This window comes from Cherax quadricarinatus, chromosome 85 (assembly GCF_038502225.1).
Source record: "Cherax quadricarinatus isolate ZL_2023a chromosome 85, ASM3850222v1, whole genome shotgun sequence".
NCBI lineage: Eukaryota > Metazoa > Arthropoda > Malacostraca > Decapoda > Parastacidae > Cherax > Cherax quadricarinatus.
The window spans coordinates 11220349-11245958 of NC_091376.1; the positions used below are offsets into that span (position 1 = coordinate 11220349).

A 25610-nucleotide genomic window follows, 5' to 3' on the forward strand; every position below is an offset into this window, starting at 1 on the left:
CCAAGCCTCTCGCCCACAAAACCTCCTTTACCCCCTCTTTCCAACCCTTTCGAGGACGACCCCTACACCTCCTTCCTTCCCCTACAGATTTATATGCTTTCCATGTCATTCTACTTTGATCCATTCTCTCTAAATGACCAAACCACCTCAACAACCCCTCTTCTGCCCTCTGACTAATACTTTTATTAACTTCACACCTTCTCCTAATTTCCACACTCCGAATTTTCTGCATAATATTTACACTACACATTGCCCTTAGACAGGACATCTCCACTGCCTCCAACCGTCTCCTCGCTGCTGCATTTACCACCCAAGCTTCACATCCATATAAGAGTGTTGGTACTACTATACTTTCATACATTCCCTTCTTTGCCTCCATAGATAACGTTTTTTGACTCCACATATACCTCAACACACCACTCACCTTTTTTCCCTCATCAATTCTATGATTAACCTCATCCTTCATAAATCCATCCGCCGACATGTCAACTCCCAAGTATCTGAAAACATTCACTTCTTCCATACTCCATCTCCCCAATTTGATATTCAATTTTTCTTTATCTAAATCATTTGATACCCTCATCACCTTACTCTTTTCTATGTTCACTTTCAACTTTCTACCTTTACACACATTCTCACTCATCCACTAACCTTTGCAATTTTTCTTTAGACTCTCCCATAAGCACAGTATCATCAGTAAAAAGTAACTGTGTCAATTCCCATTTTGAATTTGATTCCCCATAATTTAATCCCACCCTTCTCCCGAACACCCTAGCATTTACTTCTTTTACAACCCCATCTATAAATATATTAAACAACCATGGTGACATTACTCATCCCTGTCTAAGACCTACTTTTACCGGGAAGTAATCTCCCTCTCTTCTACACACCCTAACCTGAGCCTCACTATCCTCATAAAAGCTCTTTACAGCATTTAGTAACTTACCACCTATTCCATATACTTGCAACATCTGCCACATTGCTCCTCTATCCACTCTATCATATGCCTTTTCTAAATCCATAAATGCAATAAAAACTTCCCTAACTTTATCTAAATACTGTTCACATATATGCTTAAATGTAAACACTTGATCTACACATCCCCTACCCACTCTGAAGCCTCCCTGCTCATCCGCAATCCTACATTCTGTCTTACCTCTAATTCTTTCAATTATAACCCTACCGTATACTTTTCCTGGTATACTCAGTAAACTTATTCCTCTATAATTTTTACAATCTCTTTTGTCCTCTTTCCCTTTATATAAAGGGACTATACATGCTCTCCGCCAATCCCTAGGTACCTTCCCCTCTTACATACATTTATTAAACGAAAGTACCAACCACTCCAACACTATATCCCCCCCTGCTTTTAACATTTCTGTCATGATCCCATCAGTTCCAGCTGCTTTACCCCCTTTCATTCTACGTGATGCCTCACGTACCTCCACCACACTTACATTCTGCTCTTCTTCACTCCTAAAAGATGGTATACCTCCCTGGCCAGTGTTTGAAATTACCGCCTCCCTTTCTTCCTCAACATTTAAAAGTTCCTCAAAATATTCTCGCCATCTACCTAATATCTCCCTCTCCCCATCTACTAACTCCCCTACTCTGTTTTTAACTGACAAATCCATACTTTCCCTAGGCTTTCTTAACTTGTTTAACTCACTCCAAAATTTTTTCTTATTTTCATTAAAATTTCTTGACAGTGCCTCTCCCACTCTATCATCTGCTCTCCTTTTGCACTCTCTCACCACTCTCTTCACCTTTCTTTTACTCTCCATATACTCTGCTCTTCTTATAACACTTCTGCTTTGTAAAAACCTGTCATAAGCTACCTTTTTCTCTTTTATCACACCCTTTACTTCATCATTCCACCAATCACTCCTCTTTCCTCCTGCCCCCACCCTCCTATAACCACAAACTTCTGCCCCACATTCTAATACTACATTTTTAAAACTATTCCAACCCTCTTCAACCCCCCCACTACTCATCATTGCACTAGCCCACCTTTCTGCCAACAGTCGCTTATATCTCGCCCGAACTTCCTCCTCCCTTAGTTTATACACTTTCACCTCCCTCTTACTTGTTGTTGCCACCTTCCTCTTTTCCCATCTACCTCTTACTCTAACTGTAGCTACAACTAAATAATGATCTGATATATCAGTTGCCCCTCTACAAACATGTACATCCTGGAGCCTACCCATCAACCTTTTATCCACCAATACATAATCTAACAAACTACTTTCATTGCGTGCTACATCATACCTTGTATATTTATTTATCCTCTTTTTCATAAAATATGCATTACTTATTACCAAATTTCTTTCTACACATAGCTCAATTAAAGGCTCCCCATTTACATTTACCCCTGGCACCCCAAATTTACCTACTACTCCCTCCATAACATTTTTACCCACTTTAGCATTGAAATCCCCAACCACCATTACTCTCACACTTGATTCAAAACTCCCCACGCATTCACTCAACATTTCCCAGAATCTCTCTCTCTCCTCTACACTTCTCTCTTCTCCAGGTGCATACACACTTACTATAGCCCACTTTTCACATCCAATCTTTATTTTACTCCACATAATCCTTGAAATTATACATTTGTAGTCCCTCTTTTCCTGCCATAACTTATCCTTCAACATTATTGCTACTCCTTCTTTAGCTCTAACTCTATTTGAAACCCCTGACCTAATCCCATTTATTCCTCTCCATTGAAATATGTATGATATGTATGATAACTTGACTTACATGTACCAGTCAGAGAGAGAGAGAGAGAGAGAAATACAGAGAGAGAGAGAGAGAGATACAGAGAGAGAGAGATACAGAGAGAGAGAGAGAGAGAGAGAGAGAGAGAGAGAGAGAGAGAGAGAGAGAGAGAGAGAGAGAGAGAGAGAGATACAGAGAGAGATACAGAGAGAGATAGAGAGAGATACAGGGAGAGATACAGAGAGAGAGATACAAAGAGACAGCCACATTCGGTCAGCCAGTCAGCCAACTACCCACCCACCCATCCGGCCACCCACCCATCCAGCCACCCACCCGGCCAACCACAGACCCGGCCACCCAGCCAGATACGTATTACGCATGTTCCAGAGTTGTTTCTCTTTACTTAGGGTATAGGTTACACAACATTCTGGCAGGATGACACTACCAGTGGTATTCTCCCAATCCACTGTGTCGACAATACATAAAGCTAATAGTAACATATGATGCTGTATGCGATGTAAAATTTACAATACATATCACTACCATGTATACATTATATACAGTACATAAATAATTAAAATACAACAATAGAAGTAAATTATGGTAAAAAGAATGAAATAATGATTGTACATTACATTACAGTATTATTTAGGTAGTTTATATAGGAAAGTTTTGACATTATGCCCTACCCAATATGTCGGCAATTTTCAAAGGTTCGACTTGCGTCCATTTCGACTTACGACCAGTTGATCGGAGCCAAGCTTGGTCGTAAGTCGGATGGTAGGTGTATATGCTAAATAAATAACAAATTAATAACTACTCTCATTGAATCAGTAAATAAGCAAATAATTACTGTAACTAAATACAGCCTCTCCTCACTAAGCAACACACTTGTTTACCAACACCTCGGACTTACGATGGGCTCTCTGACCAATATTCATACCTAAATAATGTAATGTTTATTACAATATACAGTACACTGCTGTATATGTAAAAATATACCGGAAATGTTATAATTGGTGCAAAGATGACATTAAAAAATTATCGAAGATGGTTGACAAACCCACTACCATTATACATCTACCATCCGACTTACGACCTACTCGACATATGACCACTTGACTTACGACCGTGTTTTGTATGCCAAATTTCTGGGAAATAAACAACTGTTTGTGTTGTACACAGTGTTTGTCCTGAACCTTACAGTATAAAATACAGTACTAACAGCATAAAAAGTAAAGTAAAAAATGAAATACCAAAATAAAACAAAATAAAGTCATTACAAAAATGTGATGTTGATATTCAATAGTAAGGTTCAACTTACGTCCCATCACTGTACAAGCACTGTATCATGTCAACCATCACTGTACAAGCAGTGTATCATGTCAACCATTACTGTACACACATTGTATCATGTCAACCATCACTGTACAAACATTGTATCATGTCACCCATCACTGTACAAAGATTGTATCATGTCACCCATCACTGTACAAACATTGTATCATGTCACTCATCACTGTACATTGTATCATGTCACCCATCACTGTACATTGTATCATGTCACCCATCACTGTACAAACATTGTATCATGTCACCCATCGCTGTACAAGCATTGTATCATGTCACCCATCACTGTACAAACATTTTATCATGTCACCCATCTGAATAAACATTGTATCAAGCTGAAATAAATATTTAACTTTGTCTGTGACTAGTTAGTGAAGATTACAACCTTTAAACAGTAATCATGGTACAGTCTGTGACCAGTTAGCAGTGGAGGTTTGAACCTTCATCCAGTAATCATGGTATGGTCTGTGACCAGTTAGTGGTGGAGGTTTGAACCTTCACCCAGTAATCATGATATGGTCTGGGACCACTTAAGTCATTTATGATTACTCACCCCATGTACAGCAGTGTTAGTAGAATTAGTGTTAGTAGAACTTGGTTAATAAATCTTTCTTTCTTTCAACACACCGGCCATATCCCACCAAGGCAGGGTGGCCCAAAAAGAAAAACGAAAGTTTCTCTTTTAAATTTAGTAATTTATACGGGAGAAGGGGTTACTAGCCCCTTGCTTCCGGCATTTTAGTCGCCTCTTACAACACGCATGGCTTACAGAGGAAGAATTCTGTTCCACTTCCCCATGGAGATAAGAGGAAATAAACAAGAACAAGAACTAGTAAGAAAATAGAAGAATACCCAGAGGGGTGTGTGTATATATATGCTTGTACATGTATGTGTAGTGTGACGTAAGTGTAAGTAGAAGTAGCAAGACGTACCTGAAATCTTGCATGTTTATGAGACAGACAAAAGACACAAGCAATCCTACCATCATGTAAAACAATTACAGGCTTTCGTTGTACACTCACTTGGCAGGACGGTAGTACCTCCCTGGGCGGTTGCTGTTTACCAACCTACTACTTAGGTGGGTAATAAATGTATACATTTATTCCAGGACTGGATTGATATGTAGCAAGGTCCAGGGATGTGATAACTGTATAAAGGTGGTGGTGTGTGGTCAAGAACAAAAAATCCAGATGATTGCTTGATGTAAAGTATTGCTCATGTCCTCCACTTTCCACAAACTGTATGGCCTCCAGTCCTTGGTTTCTTCAGTAAAGTGAAATGTTTAACTTCCATTATATCCTTTGTGGCTATGGATGTTGCACCGACTCGCAGAGCTCGATACAGTGTACATTGTCAACAACAACTCTAGAACTTGACCTTTACAGTTATTCACATGTTGGGGTCAAATGCTCTTCTCATTATGGCTTTTGCTCCCATGTATTCCACATTTTCTCTAGGTTTTATAAAATCTGTTTACCTAGTGAAACACTAAAGAATAGTCACAATACTGCACTTGACACTGTACGAAGACGCTTCTCCTAAATGAGAGTTTTTGAAGTGAAACATTGTCTTAATGAAGTACTCATTTTGGTTTTGTATTTGTTTTACAATTAATCAGTATTTTTTACCTTGTATGCCCACCATGGGAAAATGTTTAGAGCCAAAATGCTAAGTTCTTTTGGGTCATTTGGTAGTGCACAGTAGGAAGGGTGAGGAAGGTAGGGAGATGCTTATGTTAGGAAACAGGAGTGTGGATGGTATGTGTGAAAACAGGAGTGTGGATGGTATGTGTGAAAACAGGAGTGTGGATGGTATGTGTGAAAACAGGAGTGTGGATGGTATGTGTGAAAACAGGAGTGTAGATGGTATGTGTGAAAACAGGAGTGTGGATGGTATGTGTGAAAACAGGAGTGTAGATGGTATGTGTGAAAACAGGAGTGTAGATGGTATGTGTGAAAACAGGAGTGTAGATGGTATGTGTGAAAACAGGAGTGTAGATGGTATGTGTGAAAACAGGAGTGTGGACGGTATGTGTGAAAACAGGAGTGTGGATGGTATGTGTGAAAACAGGAGTGTGGATGGTATGTGTGAAAACAGGAGTGTAGATGGTATGTGTGAAAACAGGAGTGTAGATGGTATGTGTGAAAACAGGAGTGTAGATGGTATGTGTGAAAACAGGAGTGTAGATGGTATGTGTGAAAACAGGAGTGTAGATGGTATGTGTGAAAACAGGAGTGTAAATGGTATGTGTGAAAACAAGATATGAGTAGCAGTGAAAGAGTAAATTCAATTAATTGCTTGAACAAGTTACTGACATCAAATATTTTAAACCATGTTCTTTAATGTGTTCACGAAAAAAAAAAAAAAAAAAAATCTTGTGTTAGTCATACAGGTGACATTTCTGAAAAAAACTCCATTTTTGCCACTGGATTCATCCACTTTATATAACTGAAGAGCAATTAGAGATGAGAGAATATATTCATTGTGTTCAGTGTTCTTAAAAAGACTTACTGATGTAAATGTCTTTATTTGATATCTGGCTACATTCATATATAAAGATATAAATGAGAAATGATAATTCCAATTAAATTCATTGGAGAAAATATACTAATACAGTATGTACATAAAATAAAGTATATACTCAAATGGAAAAAAAAAGTTTTATAAGCTTACCAATATTAATTGGCAGAAGGAAAAAATTAATTGTACTGTACTTGTGTACAATTCTGCTGCCCGTTTTGACAACAAAAATCCAACAGGTTAATTAATACATTCAATCAGTATTGTAGAAAGCTAAGAATGACAGATTTTGAAGATAACTGTACATGAATTAAAATATCCTAAACATGAAACACATATATCCATCAATGATATGCTTAAAAACAGCAATACTCAAAATGGTTATGCACACAAAAACTTCACAGTTCATGATGCTTCAAGGTCATGACAATTTCAGTAACCTAGCACAATCTCTAAATACTGCTCAAGCAAGTACCATATAAAAATCTACATACAGTAGCACCAAAAATATAACCGACTATCATTATTTTTTAACTCGGAAGCACTCAAATAAGTGCTAATTTGTTGGAAAAAATCTAAACAAGTCTGATGTAGGTTTTTCTGTATGCTCATTTAGTAAGATGTTTGATCACAGTATCCTCAACATATCTACAAAATGATATAATATACTGTACACAACTATACACAACTCAGCATGTAACTGGAGCTTTGTTGGAGTAAGGCACTACTGCAACTACAGAATGCATAGTTACAAAGTCCAATATGGAGAATATACCAGAAGTCCATTCCAAAAGGCAAAAATTGCCTTTTAAATTAACTGTATAATCAAGCTAAACCCAAAAGGGGTCATACAGCTTATTTGAAATCACTAAATACCAATATACTACACTGCATAAGTAAAGCAAAACTAAGTGCTCAAAATACCCAAGAACACTATTTCTTTTGCATTGAGAAGTAACAGTTCTGTTGTTATATTAAGTTCATTCTGCTTTACTTATATCTGACTGTTACAAAATTTAAACTGACTGTCCTAATAAACTGTCCAAGATAATCAATATCAATTATGAAAACATTTAGGTATGTGTCCTCCGTAGTCCTTTTATACCACCATGATTCTTGATAGCCATCATAAGTTCTTCTCGAGCATCCAACTCGGGCCCAGTCTTTGATGACACAATACGCTTTCCAGAAGCAGTTCGCCTTTCACCATCCATTGCTTTGGGTACTGGAGGTGGTGGTGGTGCCATAGGTGGTGGTGGTGGTGCCATAGGTGCTGAAGGTGGGGGTGGTGCCATAGGTGGTGATGGTGCCGTAGGCAGTGATGGTGCCATAGGTGCTGGAGGTGGTGGTGGTGCCATTGGGGGTACTGGAGGTTGTGGTGGTGGCACACTGCTAGTTTTATTTCCTGGTACTAGAGCAGGCGGGACTTGTGATGAGAATGAAGCAGGGGCTTCGAGGGGTGATGAAGCTCTCAACCCAGCTGGCACAGGTCGAAGCTGCACATTTGGAAAAGCCGGTCCAGAAGGCGGACTGATACGAGAAGGTGGAGTGCGTGCAGGTGAAATGCGAGCAGGCGATGTACGTGGGGATGAAATGCGAGAAGGTGATGTACGAGGTGGAGAGATACGGGCAGTAGCAGTACATGATGTAGGAGCTTTTGAAGTAGGCTGTGATACAGCAGCAACAAGCCTTGCAGCTGTTGGTGCCTCTGGTACCTGGGCTGACATGAGAGTTGACACAGAGCCATTCACTGCAGGTGGAGAGAGAGACGAACGGGACTGTTGTTGTGAAGGTTGTGAATTCTTTAAAGCACTTGATATAATTCTGCTGTGAGTTGTGCCTCCTTGACTGGGTGGTTCCTCTCCTAGTTGTCTGAACCCTCGCACTACTGGAGCTGTTCGGGGTGGCACTTTCTGGTCACTACTGTTTAGCTGAACTACTGATCTCACTTTGTCTTTTGGTGGTGGGGCTCCACTAGGTTGCTCACTTTTATCTGAGGAGAGAGTTACTACAGAAGTATAGCGTGGTCCTCCTACTTCAGTGTCTGCTTCCTTTGGTCTTATTACTGAGACACTGTTAGCAATCTTTGGTTGAACAGAGTTGTCATTTCCATTATAATAGTATGCTGGTGGAGGTTCATGGACAACTGCCTTTTGACCAAAGTATGTTAAAGGTTTAACCATCTCATGATCCTGGAAAAAAAAAAGAAGAGGCTTGGATAAGAAAAAATTATTAGCTAGTTACTGGAGGAACAAACATGTGTAAAGACATATAATTGAGAGTAAGCCTTTATTTTAGAAATATACAGGGAAGATTGCATCACATGGTGGTCAAGCTATAGGTGGCATAATATGTAAAGGTTATCTAGCAGTGAAGAGTTTTTACGAGGATAGTGTGGCTCAGGTTAGAGTATGTAGGAGAGAGAGAGATTATTTCCCAGTAAAAGTAGGCCTTAGACAAGGATGTGTGATGGCACCGTGGTTGTTCAATATATTTATAGATAGGGTTGTAAGAGAAGTGAATGCTAGGGTCTTGGCAAGAGGTATGGAGTTAAAAGATAAAGAATCAAACACAAAGTGGGAGTTGTCACAGTTGCTCTTTGCTGATGACAGTGCTTTTGGGAGATTCTGAAGAGAAGTTGCAGAGGTTGGTGGATGAATTTGGTAGGGTATGTAAAAGAAGAAAATTAAAAATGAATATAGGGAAGAGTAAGGTTATTAGGATAACAAAAAGATTAGGTGATGAAAGATTGGATATCAGATTGGAGGGAGAGAGTATGGAGGAGGTGAATGTATTCAGATACTTAGAAATGGATGTGTCAGCAGATGGGTCTATGAAGGATGAGGTGAATCACAGAACTGATGAGGGGAAAAGGGTGAGTGGTGCACTTAGTCTGAGGAGACAAAGAACTTTGCCTGTGGAACCAAAGAGGAGAATGTATGAGAGTATAGTTGTACTAACACTCTTGTATGAGTGTGAAGCATGAGTGATGAATGTTGCAATGAGGAGAAGGCTGGAGGCAGTGGAGATGCCATGTCTGAGAGCAATGTGTGGTGTGAATATAATGCAGAGAATTCGTAGTTTGGAAATTAAGAGAAGGTGTGGGATTACCAAAACTATTATCCAGAGGGCTGAGGAGGGGTTGTTAAGGTGGTTCGGACATGCAGAGAGAATGGAACAAAACAGAATGACTTCGAGTGTGTATAAATCTGTAGTGGAGGGAAGGCGGGGCAGGGGTCGGCCTAGGAAGGGTTGGAGGGAGGGGGTAAAGGTGGTTTTGTGTGCGAGGGGCTTGGACTTCCAGCAGGCGTGCATGAGAGTATTTGATAAGAGTGAATGGAGACAAACGGTTTTTAATACTTGACGTGCTGTTGGAGTGTGAGCAAAGTAACATTTATGAAGGGATTCAGGGAAACCGGCAGGCCGGACTAGAGTCCTGGACATGAGAAGTACAGTGTCTACACTCTGAAGGAGGGGTGTAATTGTTGCAGTTTTATAACTGTAGTGTAAAGCACCCCTCCAGCAAGACAGTGATGGAGTGAATGATGATGAATGTTTCTTTTTCAGGCCACCCTGCCTTGGTGGGAATCGGCCAATGTGTTAATAAAAAAAAAAAATCTAGCAGATGGTGTGCAAGAGGTTTTGCAAGCAAGCATCTTGATTCTGCTCAGTAGTGATGATGACCAGTTTAGACACTACCTCCTTGCCCTGTCATCCTGTCAGAATAAGTTTGGCCTTGTCCCATGCCACAAGATGTGAGAGTTTGTCTGTGTAAATGACGCATGTGCTTATGCCATGAATTCTGCATCCCTATTTTGTGCTCTTGAAGTCTGACGTTAAGGCAACGTGCAGTCTTACCATGTATTTTACCTGTCACAATCTTCACAGGGAATGGTGTACATGCTGACTTTGCCGCTGGAAGCTCTACGGAGGTTGGGGCAGATTATGTCTTTGATGGGTTTATGATTATTGCTGTATTACTGATGTGTGTGTGATGTTGATGGTTGTTTGACCAATGAGAACAGAGATGCATCATATTTCCTGCTTTTCAAATAGCAGTCTACATCATGCCTACTCTCTGGAAGTCCAGATTAAATGTTGCAATAATACCTCTAAAACCATCAAAGACATTACCTGCCCCAACCTTCACTGATCATCCAACAGCAAAGTTGGCATATTCACCTCTCATCCCATCATCTTATCATCAAAGATCACAACAATGTATCTACCACACCTGCTAGGAAAATGATAAGATGGATAATGAGAACCTTCAAAACTAGGGATACCAAGCTCATGATGATTCTCTTCAAATTGCATGTTCTCTCTAGACTGGAATATTGCTGTACACTAAAGGCCCCTTTCGAGGTAGACAAAATTGCAGACCTGGAGAATATACAGAGAACTTTCATAAAAATGTATAAGTATGATAAAGCACATAAATTACTGGTAACAGTTGAAGCTTTGTATTTCCTGGGACGGAGGCAAGAAAGATATATGATAATATACACTTGGAAAAATCCTACCAAATCTGCACACAAAAATCACTCCCTATGAAAGCAAAAGACTTGGCAGGAAATGCAACATCCCCCCCCCAATGAAAAGCAGGGGCACCACGAGTATGCTAAGAGATAACATGGTAAGTGACAGAGGCCCAAATTTGTTCAAATGTCTCCCAGAATACATAAGAGGGATTACCAATAGACCCCTGGCTGTCTTTAAGAAATGTAGACAGCCTGTACTATCAGCACAGACAGCCTATGCCGTCTGCCAGCTTAGTTCATATTTCGCGGCATTTAAGTGCTGCCCTCTGTAGGCTCACCCAGGTCGGTGGGAGGCTGGGCCCATTTGTCCTCACTCCCCGGCCGACCGACTTGATAGGCACAAGTACTCTCCCTCCACGGACTGGTTATCGATCATTCCCTCACATTGCCCGTTGTGTACTCACTCCTATCCAATTAAAGCCAAACTAGTCCATGGCCGTATCATTGCTACCTACGCTACCTCCATCGGCACTAAACCGCTGTTCAACTGCAAGAACAGCAATAACAGTGGTGACAGCGGAGTCAACGGCACTGTGGGCCTACTCTCGGGGTGGAGGGGTCGACGCCAGTCAACACCATTGTTCGATGCCCAGTCTAACCTTCACTCTAACTCTAGCGCTGTTGTAGAGAACAGCAGTTGTCAAGCCGCAGTATCCCTGTCGGCAGGCGACTGTGACTCGTGTCATGGCATCAGCGAGCAGAGTTACTGCTTGTACAAAGTATGACGTCACTTTGTCAGCTAACTCACCCACTCCTGTTATGGGGTATGTGAGCAGAGCTTTTGAAGGAGACCATGTGCTGGTTGACAACGACACATGCCGAGTCAAGGGCCTTTCCCTTGAACCGTCCTTGCACACAGTGCAACGTGGTAAGTTGCAAGTCCTTGTTGTCAACATGCACAGTCGAGAATTTCCCCTGCAGAAGAATACCTCACTTGTCGATCTTGTCAGATTCCCTCTCCCAGTGAGAGTGGAGGGTGTAGCCCCAGCTGACTTTCTCGTAAGTGCAGTTCTCCCAGGCGAGTCTGCTGCTGACTCTTCCAACACCCGGCCAGTGCAGGAAGATGATCTAGCTTTGACAGACTATCCTGAAGAAGTCCCAAAACTTCTCCAGGTTCTCAGTCATGTACGTTCTGCAGTCGCGCTAGATGGTGAGTCGATGGGTTTGACCCCACCGATCTCTCACCGTATTCCACTTGACAAAGGTACTAAACCCATTTATGTACCTGCATATAGCCTGCCACATGCGCAAAGAGTCTTCGCTGAAGAACTCATTACACGGATGCTCCGTGATGGAGTTATTGAGGAGTCCACTTCCCCATGGAATGCTCCTCTCATTCTGGTTCCCAAGAAAGACGGAACCTCATGCCCTGTTATCGATTACAGGAAACTGAATGCATGTACAATCCCAGACCGCTTTCCATTGCCAGTTCTGAACGACCTGTTCCAGAACATCGATGATAATAAGGTCTTTTCAACTCTTGATCTTCTTCAAGGGTTCTGGCAGATACCCCTCGATAATGAGAGCAAAGAGTTGACAGCTTTCTCTACGTCGACCGGTCATTACCAGTTCAGGAGGATGCCCTTCGGCTTGCGCGGAAGTCCAGTCACATTTAGTCGTTTGATGACGACAATTTTCCGTACCCTCCTAGGTGGCACGCTCATGGTCTACCTAGATGATCTCATAGTTATGTCACAAGATGTCCCGACACATCTCGAGAAACTTGACAAGGTATTGGACAAGCTAGCTCAGGCAAACCTTAAGATAAAGCTCGCCAAATGTCATTTCCTCCGGAAGGAAATAAAATTTCTGGGTCACGTAGTGACTCAGAATGGCATAAAGACAGACAAGTCTAAAATCTCGGCCGTGCAGAAATTCCCCAGACCCATGACGGCGGATGCAGTCCGGTCATTCATAGGCCTGGCGAGTTTCTACCGCACCTTTATCGCAGGTTTCTCCACCACTGCTGCACCCCTGACATGCTTACTCAAGAAGGATGCCCCTTTTGAGTGGACATGTGATCAAGAACGAGCTTTTGTCACTCTCAAGAACAAGTTAACATCAGCCCCAACCCTTAGATTCCCCGATTTCACCAAGGCATTTACCTTGACAACTGATGCCAGCAAAGTTGGCATCTGTGCAGTCTTGTCACAGGAATCTAATGGTAAGCAACAGCCTATTGCCTATGCTAGCTGTGTCCTTACTAAAGCGGAAGTCAATTATTCAGTGACAGAGCTAGAAGCTTTAGCCATTGTATGGGCCTCAAGTCATTTTCGGGATATCATCTACCATTATCCTATCAAGATTTACACAGATCATCTACCTTTATTGGCCCTTTTTACTAATAAGAATCTCTTGGGAAAGCATGCTCAGTGGTCGCTCACGTTCAATGACTACAACCCTGAAATTTGCTATGTCCCAGGTAAGCAAAATGTTGTAGCTGATGCCCTGTCGAGGCATATAGCATTTGTGAGTGTCGACAACTTGTTCTCTGTTGAGGATCTTGAGAGAGCCCAACGACAGAACCCTGTGTGGTCTCCAGTCCTTCGTTTCCTGACCAAGGAGGACGTTGACTTACAGGTCAAGTCTCCCGTTCCACTGAAGGATTTGGTGGTCAACCAAGGAGTACTGTGCCGTGTTGCACAGCTGGTGGACCCTGGCAGAACCATATACCAACTGGTGATACCGGAGTCCATGATACCAGCTACTCTTAGGTTGATCCATGATGTCCCAGGTGTAGCGCACCCCGGGAAGGACCACAGTATCAAACAGGCATGAATGAAATATTTCTGGCCTAAGATGGCAGCGGATATTGCCAAGCATGTACACCAGTGTGTTGTTTGCCTACAGCACAAGGTTGCTGTTACAGGTCCTAACCCCATTCTAAAGTATCCTATTACAAAGGAGCCCTGGGAGAGAACTTCTGTCGACCTGTTGGTGAACTTCTCGACCTCGGAGAAGGGAAATAAGCACCTGCTTTTAATGGTAGATAACTTGACGCGGTACAGTGAATTAGTACCCATTCCTGATAAAACTGCCGAAACTGTTGTTAATGCTTTCCGTGAGCATGTCGTTCTCCGTCATACCTGCCCACGTGTCCTTCTGTCAGACAATGGGTCTGAGTTCATAAATGCCATAATGCAGGATCTTTGCTCCAGATTTAACATTCACCAAGCGCCAGTAGCTCCACGCCACCCTGCAAGTAATGGTCTTGCTGAACGTACAAATCGCAAAGTCCTGGAGGTGCTCAGGGTAACCGTTAACCCAAGTTGTACTACATGGGATGAGGCTATCCCAGATGTTCAGTGTACATTAAACTCCTCCCTCAACAGCTCGATCGGTATGGCTATGACAAGCACTTACCATACGAAATTCTGTTTGCTCCGCCTCGACCTACTTACGATACTGATAACCCCAGTGTAGTGAAGATGCGGACAACGCAGCTTGTTTTCCAGCGGGTACAAGAGAACCTTATGAAAGCTACTGATTGGTTCACGTCTGAGCGCAATGCCCTCGCCAAGGAAAGCAAAGTGGAACCAGGTTGTAAAGTTATGTTGCTCAACCCAGTGCAGACCCTAGGTATTACCTGGAGTTTACCTGGAGAGAGTTCCGGGGGTCAACGCCCCCGCGGCCCGGTCTGTGACCAGGCCTCCTGGTGGATCAGAGCCTGATCAACCAGGCTGTTGCTGCTGGCTGCACGCAAACCAACGTACAAGCCACAGCCCGGCTGGTCAGGAACCGACTTTAGGTGCTTGTCCAGTGCCAGCTTGAAGACTGCCAGGGGTCTGTTGGTAATCCCCCTTATGTATGCTGGGAGGCAGTTGAACAGTCTCGGGCCCCTGACACTTATTGTATGGTCTCTTAACGTGCTAGTGACACCCCTGCTTTTCATTGGGGGGATGTTGCATCGTTTGCCAAGTCTTTTGCTTTCGTAGTGAGTGATTTTCGTGTGCAAGTTCGGTACTAGTCCCTCGAGGATTTTCCAGGTGTATATAATCATGTATCTCTCCCGCCTGCGTTCCAGGGAATACAGGTTCAGGAACCTCAAGCGCTCCAAGTAATTGAGGTGTTTTATCTCCGTTATGCGCGCTGTGAAGGTTCTCTGTACATTTTCTAGGTCAGCAATTTCACCTGCCTTGAAAGGCGCTGTTAGTGTGCAGCAATATTCCAGCCTAGATAGAACTAGTGACCTGAAGAGTGTCATCATGGGCTTGGCCTCCCTAGTTTTGAAGGTTCTCATTATCCATCCTGTCATTTTTCTAGCAGATGCGATTGATACAATGTTATGGTCCTTGAAGGTGAGATCCTCCGACATGATCACTCCCAGGTCTTTGACGTTGGTGTTTCGCTCTATTTTGTGGCCAGAATTTGTTTTGTACTCTGATGAAGATTTAATTTCCTCATGTTTACCATATCTAAGTAATTGAAATTTCTCATCGTTGAACTTCATATTGTTTTCTGCAGCCCACTGAAAGATTCGGTTGATGTCCGCCTGGAGCCTTGCAGTGTCTGCAATGGAAGACACTGTCATGCAGATTCGAGTGTCATCTGCAAAGGAAGACACTGTGCTGTGGCTGACATCCTTGTCTATGTCGGATATGAGGATGAGGAACAAGATGGGAGTGAGTACTGTGCCTTGTGGAACAGAGCTTTTCACCGTAACTGCCTCGGACTTTACTCTGTTGACGACTACTCTCTGTGTTCTGTTAGTTAGGAAATTATAGATCCATCGACCGACTTTTCCTGTTATTCCTTTAGCACGCATTTTGTGCGCTATTATGCCATGGTCACACTTGTTGAAGGCTTTTGCAAAGTCTGTATATATTACATCTGCATTCTTTTTATCTTCTAGTGCATTTAGGACCTTGTCGTAGTGATCCAATAGTTGAGACAGACAGGAGCGACCTGTTCTAAACCCATGTTGCCCTGGGTTGTGTAACTGATGGGTTTCTAGATGGGTGGTGATCTTGCTTCTTAGGACCCTTTCAAAGATTTTTATGATGTGGGATGTTAGTGCTATCGGTCTGTAGTTCTTTGCTGTTGCTTTACTGCCCCCTTTGTGGAGTGGGGCTATGTCTGTTGTTTTTAGTAACTGTGGGACGACCCCCGTGTTCATGCTCCCTCTCCAAACTTGTCCCAAAATTCGTGGGTCCTTACCATGTCCTCCGACAGCTCCGTAGCAATAAGTTCGAGGTGAGGGAGATTGCTACTGGAACTATCAAAGAAGCCCACCTTGATCACATGAAGTATGTGGACCATGTGCAGGCCGAAGCAGAGCTGGAGTCGCGTGCGTTGCAATGCCACAATCAGACCAATGCTAGCAACAACCCGTCTACTCCTTCTCCCACTACTACTGTTCCTGAAGACGGCCCAGTAAGGCTCCATACTTATGGACTGCGACCCAGGACAACAGTACATTTCTGTGACATTGATGTACCTACTGACTTGTCTGACTCCTACGCTAGTTATGCTAATTGTTTGCTTGCAGAAATGGGTATAAATGTGCACACATTGTATAGCTAGTTGATAATGGAGTCAGGGTGGACATCATCATGTAATTATGTAAATACTTTTAGAAGGGTACCCAGAGTGTAATGAATTCCATGGATATGGTATTATTGTAGTTATGTGCACCCAGTGTCTTTTAAAAGCCTGTATGTATTACGGTCAGGGCAGTGCTGCCCTCCGAGTCACATGTCACACCTTAGGAAATGCTACTGTCAGTCATTGTTTGCAGATGTGAGGGTGCAACAGCGTTCGTAGAAGAGTGGTCAAGCCGGATGTTTAGACCTGTGGACAACCTGCTATATAGAAGATTTTAGTTCTAGTGCTGACGTCTCCGGACTCCCTCCTCAATGAAGCAGCGCGGGCAAGCCAGTTTTCTCTTCCCCTGGATGGGAGAGTTTTTTTTTTTTTTTGCCTGTTGCATTTTTATGTCCAATTTTGATTTACAAGTGAGCGAAAGCCAGTTTCTCTCTGGGGTAGCTAGTGTAAGTAATTCCTTTGCACCTACGGGCCCACCAGTATTGTCCCGACGAGGTGCGTGGCCGAGCAAATGTAGACAGCTTGTACTATCAGCAAAGACAGCTTATGAAGTCTGCCAGCTTAGTTCATATTTCGCGGCATTTAAGTGCTGCCCTCTGTAGGCTCACCCAGGTCGGTGGGAGGCTGGGCCCATTCGTCCTCACTCCCCGGCCGACCGACTTGATAGGCACAAGTACTCCCCCTCCACGGACTGGCTATCGGTCATTCCCTCACATTGCCTGTTGTGTACTCACTCCTATCCAATTAAAGCCAAACTAGTCCATGGCCGTATCATTGTTACCTATGCTACCTCCATCGGCACTAAACCGCTGTTCAACTGCAAGAACAGCAATAACAGAAAGCAGTGAACAGGCACAAAGTCAGTACCTCACCAGCCAGGCTCGTACATCATTTACGTGTGGCCAGCAGTAACAGCCTGGTTGATCAGGCCCTCATCCACCACAAGGCCTCGTCATGGACTGGGCCACAGGGGTGCCGATTCCCAAAACTCCCTCCAGGTATACAATGTACATATAGAAATCTTATTATTATTACATTACATTATTACTGTTGTACCCTCGTTTGCAAGGTAATGAACAAATTGTAGGAACTATGATGTACTTACATTATTTTGCACTTTGCATCTGCATATATCAATTTTTCTTTAGGCCACCAATCCATTTTTTATCTTAAATACCTACGAATGATTTTTAACTTACTTTATTAGCTTACCATATAAATAAAAGAAAGTGAAAAAGTGAACATAGATAAAAGTAAGGTGATGAGGGCATCAAGTGATTAGAAAAAAACAGTTTACCCCATTGGAGAGAGGGAGTATAGAAGAAGTGAATGTGTTCAGATATTTGGGAGTTGACTTGTCAACAGATGGGTTTATGAAGGATGAGGTTAACCATAGAACTGATGAAGGAAAAAAGGAGAGTGGTGCTGAGAGGTATCTGTGGAGACAAAAAAAGTGCTATCCATGGAGGTAAAGAGGGAAATGTACAAGAGTATACTGGCATCAACAATCTTATATGGGTGTGAAGCATGGGTTGTAGATGCTGCAGCGAGGAGGAGGCTGGAGGCAGTGGAGATGTCATGTCTAAGGGCAATGTGTGGTGCAAATATTAGGCAGAGAATTTGTAGTATGGAAATTAGAAGGTGTGGAATTACTAAAGGTATTAGTCAGAGGGCTGAAGAAGGGTTGTTGAGTTGGTTTGGTCATTTAACTCTTAAACTGTCCAAACAAATTTACGTTCACATGCGTAGTGCTCCAAAAGTAGATCTACGTTTTTTTACATATTTTCAAATTTAACAAAAAAAAAGTAGATCTAAGTGTTTTTTACACGTTTTCAAATGTAAAAAAAAGTAAAGAAGATCTACTTTTTTACATACTTTCAAATGTTGAAAAAACGTAGATCTACGTTTGGACAGTTTAAGGGTTAAAGAGGATGGAACAAAGTAGAATAACTTGGAGAGCATATAAATCTGTAGTGGAAGGAAGGTGGGGTAGGGTGTCGTCCTAGGAAAGATTTGAGAGAGGGGCTAAAGGAGTTTTTGTGGGAGAGGGGCTTGGACTTCCAGCAAGTGTGCCTGAGTGTGTTAGATAGGAGTGAATGGAGATGGATGGTTTTTGGGACCTGACAAGCTGTTGGAGTATGAGCAGGGTAATGTTTTGTGAAGAGATTCAGGGCCAGACTTGAGTCCTGGAAGTTGAAAGTACAATGCCTGCACTTTAAAAGGGTTCGTATCTGAGCGCCTCTGCCAAGACAATGATTATATATGAATGATGGCGAAAGTACTGAACGATGATCAAAGTTTTTTCTTTCTTTTTGAGTTTTTCTTTCTTTTTGGGTCACCCTGCCTCAGTGGGAAATTACCGAAGTGTTGAAAAAAAATATACGTACAGTGGACCCCTGGTTTACGATATTATTTCATTCCAGAAGCATGTTCAGGTGCCAGTACTGACCGAATTTGTTCCCATAAGGAATATTGTGAATTAGATTAGTTCATTTCAGACCCCCAAACATACACATACAAACGCACTTACATAAATACACTTACATAATTGGTCGCATGGGAGCTGATCGTAAACTGGGGGTCCACTATATATGCAAAACTCTAGTGTACCTAAAGTTCTTAAGTAAGAGGTAGGGAACTGACTTATTTATTGGAAATGCTCATAAAAAGTTTAAATTTATAGACTGTAACTGTTGCACTAAGCAACAGAAAGCTGTACAGCAGGCCTACTAGCCATTTTAGGTAGTTTGTACTCAAACCCATCCATTACATACACCTACATTTCTTTTACCGAACCAGCACTTTTCTGTATGAGAGCATAAGACCTATGGCTGGAGGAGCCTTGCTGTAGGTCTTCTGTTCCAAGCTAGATGCATCCTCTTCTCACCCACCCACAAGCTAAATGCCTTATTTGTATATAATTACTGTACAAAGAGCTCTCACCTGTGGAGGAGAATCTTGACGAGAGTTTCGTCGAGGAGGCCGGGTGGGTTCAGACACTTCCTGGTTGTTCTGCATACCTATATTTTGACTCTTTCCTTCCAGTTCTCGCCAAAAGGCTGTCTTATCTGGCTGAGGTACAAACTGAGGCTTTGGTGGTTGTTGCTGTGGCTGTGGTTGCCACTGCTGCTTTGGTTGTTGTAGTGGCTGCTGCTGCAGTAGTGTTTGTTGCTGATGTTGCTCCGGTTGCTGCTGCTGTACAAATTGAGCAAACTGCTGTTGCTGATCAGGCGAGAGAAACTGATACTCTAGTGGTTGAGTAACCTGAGCCTGCTGCTGCTGCGGAACCCTCTGGTAAGGCCTAGTCTCGGGCTTCACAGTGTCTGCTGGACGAGAATAACCTCTAGGACCTACAAAAGTGGTGCGTGAAGGAGTTCTTTGGCACTCCTCTAATACAGGATGAGAGGAGAGGTCCTGAGTAGACTGTGAACGTGGAGCAGATGTAACATAGTCACGATCTTGGTACACTCCCACAGACTGAGGTGGTCGTTCCATCCATGCCCCAACACTTACACTTGGCTCCTCCCCCCACCTGTAGTAAAAATATAATTAATGAATTCAAGGAGTATTCAAATCAATTACTGCTACAGTAATAGCATAGCTTTCCCAGACACAAACTGTTGTCACTGTTTACAGTGTTTATGTTAAACTTTAAATATTTCTTGAAAGAATTCTACAAGCTGCTTTACTTTTCCTTAACTAGCAACAAGTTTGCTTGAAATACTGATCTATCTGTTGATGGCTCCAAGGGTTACTGTTCCTGTGATCTGGTACCAAATCAGGCTTCCTAGTTGATGTTATGCTGTTTAATCAGACTATTGGTGCTAACTACACACATTTCAAGCTGGATGATCAGAAACTAATGATATATACACACACACACAATTTTAATTAGATACAGAAGACAGCCACCTTTTGTACATGCTGGGTTCCAAAACTGGCACTGTACACAGAAAAAACACGATGAATGGAGTTATCAACTTATGGAAAAAATTGGGTTACATGCTGTGACACCTCAAGCCATACAATTTTTTTTTTCAATTCTTAAACCATCATATTAATAAAGTTTTTGACAATTTATCTTGCAGAGGTAAGCCAACCAAAGTAAATAATTATAGGCTAATATCCAACTTGCCATTACTATCTAAAATCTTTGAAAATAAATCAAAAGTTTACTCTTTACTAGTGTCTCAATATACTCAACCCCCTGTCAGTTTGATTTTAGCCCCCCCCCCCAAAATACACATTATACCATTATAAAAATGCTTGAAGTGCTTTATGTAGGTCTTGAAAATAATGAATATTCTCTGGGCCTCTTCATAGACCGGTGAAAAGCTTTCGAAAGAGTGGACCTCAACATCCTGAACCTTAGGCTAGAACATTATGGGGTCTTGCATACCTAAATTCTTATTTTAGCAACAGACACCAATATGTGTCCATTAATAGCATAACTTCATCAACTCAGCCTGTTGATGTAGGAGTACCTCAGGGCAGTGATCTTGGCCCTTTGCTCCTACTTATATACATACATCAATAATCTCCCCACTGCATCTCATCTCCCTGAACCTGTTCTGTCCACAGATGACATAACTTTTGTCATCTCTCACTCAAATCCAACTTCTCTCAACAATACTGTTAATGCTGAGCTCCTATAAATCTGTGAATACATGCATATAAGCACAGTAAAGATTCATTGTGGAAATATTCTCACAAAACCTAGCTTGAGCATTATGAAACAAACACTACTACTAATATAATACCAAGCAGCACAAACTAATTCTAGGATCTCCTTAACATAATCAAGACAGCAATATGCTATGTCAAACAAAACCAGCTTTCATCTAATTCTGTCTGTTCTTCTTCCAGCCTTTCTTCAACTCCCATACATAATTGGTAACATATATTGTCCCATTTTATTTGTATTGTAATTTAAGTAACTTGCTATATCTTCATCTCTATTCAATTACTCCACAAAACTGAAGATCACCGAGTAATAATAGGTAATTGTTTTTGTAACTGACCAACTGTCATTAGCTACCTTCTTTAATGTACTTATGAAAGCGGTTAACTGAATAAGAAGTCCCAATGAAGTCTTACTTAATAGTTTATGTCTAGATCTTGAGTAACTTTTAAGCCTTATGATTAGTTGCCCAAAATGTACTGCATAATTAGTGGCTTATGTGCCTACCAATGTATTAATTCACGTAAACTATGTTACATATTTGTACAGCATAAAATACTGATAGATCACGTTCATTAGCAATGTAATATCTTCTGTCTGATTGATTTTCTTCCAGCAATTGTACCTTCCCTCACAAAACACTAGGGAGAAAAATCAAGCAAAGTTACTTTAGGCATTAAAGATTATGTTTTTTCTTGGTAATCTCCTCATGGGAGGTTCCTTGACCCTGGTGAGGGGCTCTTGATCTAGGGAATTGGATCTGTGCTCCAGTTCCCTGAATTAAGCCTGAATAATTCCATCCCCCCCACAGGTGCTGTATAATCCTATGGGTTTAGTGCTTCCCCCTTGATTACAATAATAATAATTTTCTTGGTAATACACCCATTAACATAAACCTTGCCCTAATAGGTCATTTCTTTCTGAACAAGAGTGGAATTTTAATATGCAGTTCTTGTACCATGAACACATGCTTTTTTATGACTCACGAAATCGTAATGACACGATTGCAAACAAACCATACCACGGGCGGGGATAGAACCCACGATCAGAGAGTCTCAAAACTCCAGACCGTCACGTTAGCCACTGAGACTCTCTGATCGCAGGTTCTATCCCCGCCCGTGGTATGGTTTGTTTGCAATCGTGTCATTATGATTTCGTTAGTCATGTTGACAGCTTTAAGGGGACTTGAGCTAGAGTTCGTCACGGCCACGCTAGCTGGAGATTCGTCTGTAAAAACTTGCATTTGTGGTCACAGTGGTGCCTATGCTAACCTTCCTATGGTGTAGAAATATACCTAGTTGGACCAATCGTATTGTGGCTAGCTGGTCCAGTGGCTAACGCGACGGTCTGGAGTTCCGAGACTCTCTGATCGCAGGTTCTATCCCCGCCCGTGGTATGTTTTTTTTTTTTATGCTTCTTTTATTTTGCAGTTCTCTGTATTTCTCTGAAGCTCATCCTTAATGAGATGAAGTGCAGTTTCAAGACAGGAAGCTTGAAAGGAGACAGTGAAACTAGTAATGTTAACAACAGCATCTGAAAGTTGTTGCTCCTCAAATTGAAAGACAAAGTGAAACATAGAATACATAAGGAGAAATAAGGTGAGCAGTTTGTTTAATCATCTGTAGAAAGGAAATTTATCTATGGAGACAAAAGAGGGAATGTACCAGGATACAGTGGTACCAGTACTTTTATATTAACATCAGGCTTGGGTTTTGAATGCTGCATCAGTGAGGCCGGAGGTAGAGATGCCATGTTTGAATGCAATACTTGATGTGAATATCATGCAAGAGATGCCATGTTTGAATGTAATACTTGATGTGAATATCATGCAGAGAATTCAGTACAGAAATTAAAAGGTGATGTAGGTGTCAAGGGTATAATTAGGAGGGCTGAGGAGGGATTGCTGATGCAGTTTAGGTATGCAAAGAGTATGGAGGGTCATAGAATGATGAAAATACATAAATCTGGGGTGGAAAGCAGATGAATGGGTCATCCCAGGAATGGTTGGAGGGAGAGGGGCAATGGAGGTTGAGTTTTTGGGCTGAAGCATCCAGCATCCTTGTGTGTACATATTAAATAAGAGTGAATGAATACAAGTGATTTTTAATGTGTTGTTGGAGCCTGAGTAAGGTGACTTTTATGAAAGGATTCAGGGAAACCAGTAAGCCAGATATGACTCCTGAAGGTGGGAAGGGCAGTACCTGCACTTTGAAGCAGAGTTGGGGATGTTACAGTTTGGAGTGTTACATGAATTATGATGTCAGAAAACCTCTAGCATGACAACATCTGCATGAATGATGGTGAATTCATTTTATCTTATTTTATGTCACTCAACCTTGGTTGAAGATGGCCAGTGCATTAAAAAAATTTAAACAGTTTGCAAATAGGGAAATTTTAGAATCTAACAGGGAGTCTATATTTTTTGAGTCAAATGCATGGGATGGCAAAGAGTTATTTGTTACTTGCAAGTTCCTAAGAATTCTAGATCTGGGTTTCTATTTGTATTATCTGACCTGTATATATAGTAGGCACAGTTTTTTGAAGAGTTTTGACAGATTTGAGGTGATCTGCTGTTGTAGATCTTTATACACTCATACCACAAGTGAGGTAATGATAGATTGAAGAATAGTACAGAGTGAGCAATGAAGTTTGAGGGACATGGCAGCATATAGCTAAACAAATATATAAATAGGAAATTAACCATTTCAGTGGCATTCATGTAGAACTATGTCATTGAGGCCAGGGCCCCTCATGTAATTCTACATCATGAGCTCAGCTCACTCGGATAAGCTGTGAGCAGTAAATTTTGGCCTAGACGAGACAGAATGGGTCTACACAGTGAATATGCACAGTATAAACAAATTCTACCCCAAGCGTTGAATAATGGGAAAACAAAACTCTGACCATGTGTTTAGTTGAAAATAGTGACGTAGTTTTTTAGGATAGATTTTATGGTTTTATTGGCTGTTTCTTGATACCATTTGATAGAATGGAAGACATACTACTGAAATGGAAATAATTTTGGTTGGCTTCAGGACTGGAAGTACTGTAGCTTAAAATCCTGGTTATATTTTATTGACCAGGAAATAGAGTAAGTCTTCTATTTTTGTGCATCATGAATTCCAAACAAATGGTAAGGGTAATAGAGGAGAGGCCCAGAGACATGATAAATGAAGAGTGGAAATGTTTTAGTGCCAGTAATATCTACACTTTATTTTGTATTATTTTTAAGTTATTTTTTAAATGTGTAAAATTGGCCAAATTACCGAATTCTGTGCACTTTATAGCGTAGTTGTAACAGCTGAATTGGCAATTATAGCGTAGTTGTAACAGCTGAATTGGCAATTTCTTCTTCTCAATACACAGAATAGAAGGCATACTAACAAAATAGATAAGAATTTGTTCACACTTAAGTCAGCAAAATCACCAATGCGTAATTGCGCCCAGGCCGCTAACTTTGCACCTGTGTTATACACAAGTTTTCCATCAATTTTCATACTTTCAGTGTAATTACCTTCAGAAAAAAAAAAACGGACACTAGGAACAATTCATTTTGGGAGGTCAGAATAAGAGGAATAGTCAAACACAAGATATGTTAAATAATGTGCATCATCATCACTGTAGTTAGCCTTACCTCCTTGGCTGAGCATTGCTGGGCCTTCCAAAGTCACTGGTAGAGAGCTGGCTCATGCTTGTGGTAATATTTTGGTTCAGACTAGGTATAGAATTTGTGCGTACCTGGAGTAAAAAAAGAAAATTCCTGCTCTGTACTGTATGTGGAGTTTATTTACCTACTCTGATTTCCAAAATTAACTGTTCATTTATTTATTTTGTATCTATGACTGGGATGGAATAATGTATTCTCAAGTCAAATTGTAGTTACTTTCAAAGTTCAAAGACTTAAATAAATAGGAAATACTGAAGAAACATTCTACGTACTTGCTGGTATAGCTAACAGTGCCAACTTGTTGGGAAAAAAAAAAAATCATGAAGGAAGCACTAAACCTGTTTGGGTTATGTAGTGCCTGCAAAAAGGGAGGCAATATGATATGATTCAAGTTAGAGTAGCTCTAATTCATTTACCAGCATCAAAAATTCCCTTGAAGGGAACAAGCAGAGCAAGTGCCACTCAAGTATATGAAGAAAAAAATAAGCAGAGCAGAAATAAAACACAACACAATTTAAAAAAATAATCTGTAGTCACTGAATATACAATGCAGAGATAAAGAAAATGAAGTGAAGAATAGAAGCATAGG

General features: G+C 41.4%; 1 protein-coding gene and 1 long non-coding RNA gene across 12 annotated transcripts in view; one reads left to right on the forward strand and one right to left on the reverse strand.

Moving 5' to 3' along the window:
* Positions 1 to 17426, forward strand: part of LOC138855214 (uncharacterized) — a 102138-nt gene extending 84712 nt beyond the window's left edge. Inside the window, exon 6 of the long non-coding RNA XR_011394408.1 lies at positions 16867 to 17426. This is a non-coding gene — a long non-coding RNA (uncharacterized lncRNA). The remainder of the gene's footprint in view (positions 1 to 16866) is intronic.
* The window catches only part of LOC128703166 (serine-rich adhesin for platelets-like), a 434412-nt gene continuing 415381 nt past the window's right edge, over positions 6580 to 25610 (reverse strand). For all 11 annotated transcript variants that reach the window (XM_070103364.1, XM_070103362.1, XM_070103361.1 and 8 more), the window contains 3 exons: positions 24989 to 25092; positions 19617 to 20205; positions 6580 to 8780 (listed from right to left, as the gene is read on the reverse strand). In XM_070103364.1, the coding sequence (XP_069959465.1) occupies positions 7662 to 8780; positions 19617 to 20205; positions 24989 to 25092 (1812 nt within the window). In that variant the 3' untranslated portion in view covers positions 6580 to 7661. The remainder of the gene's footprint in view (positions 8781 to 19616; positions 20206 to 24988; positions 25093 to 25610) is intronic.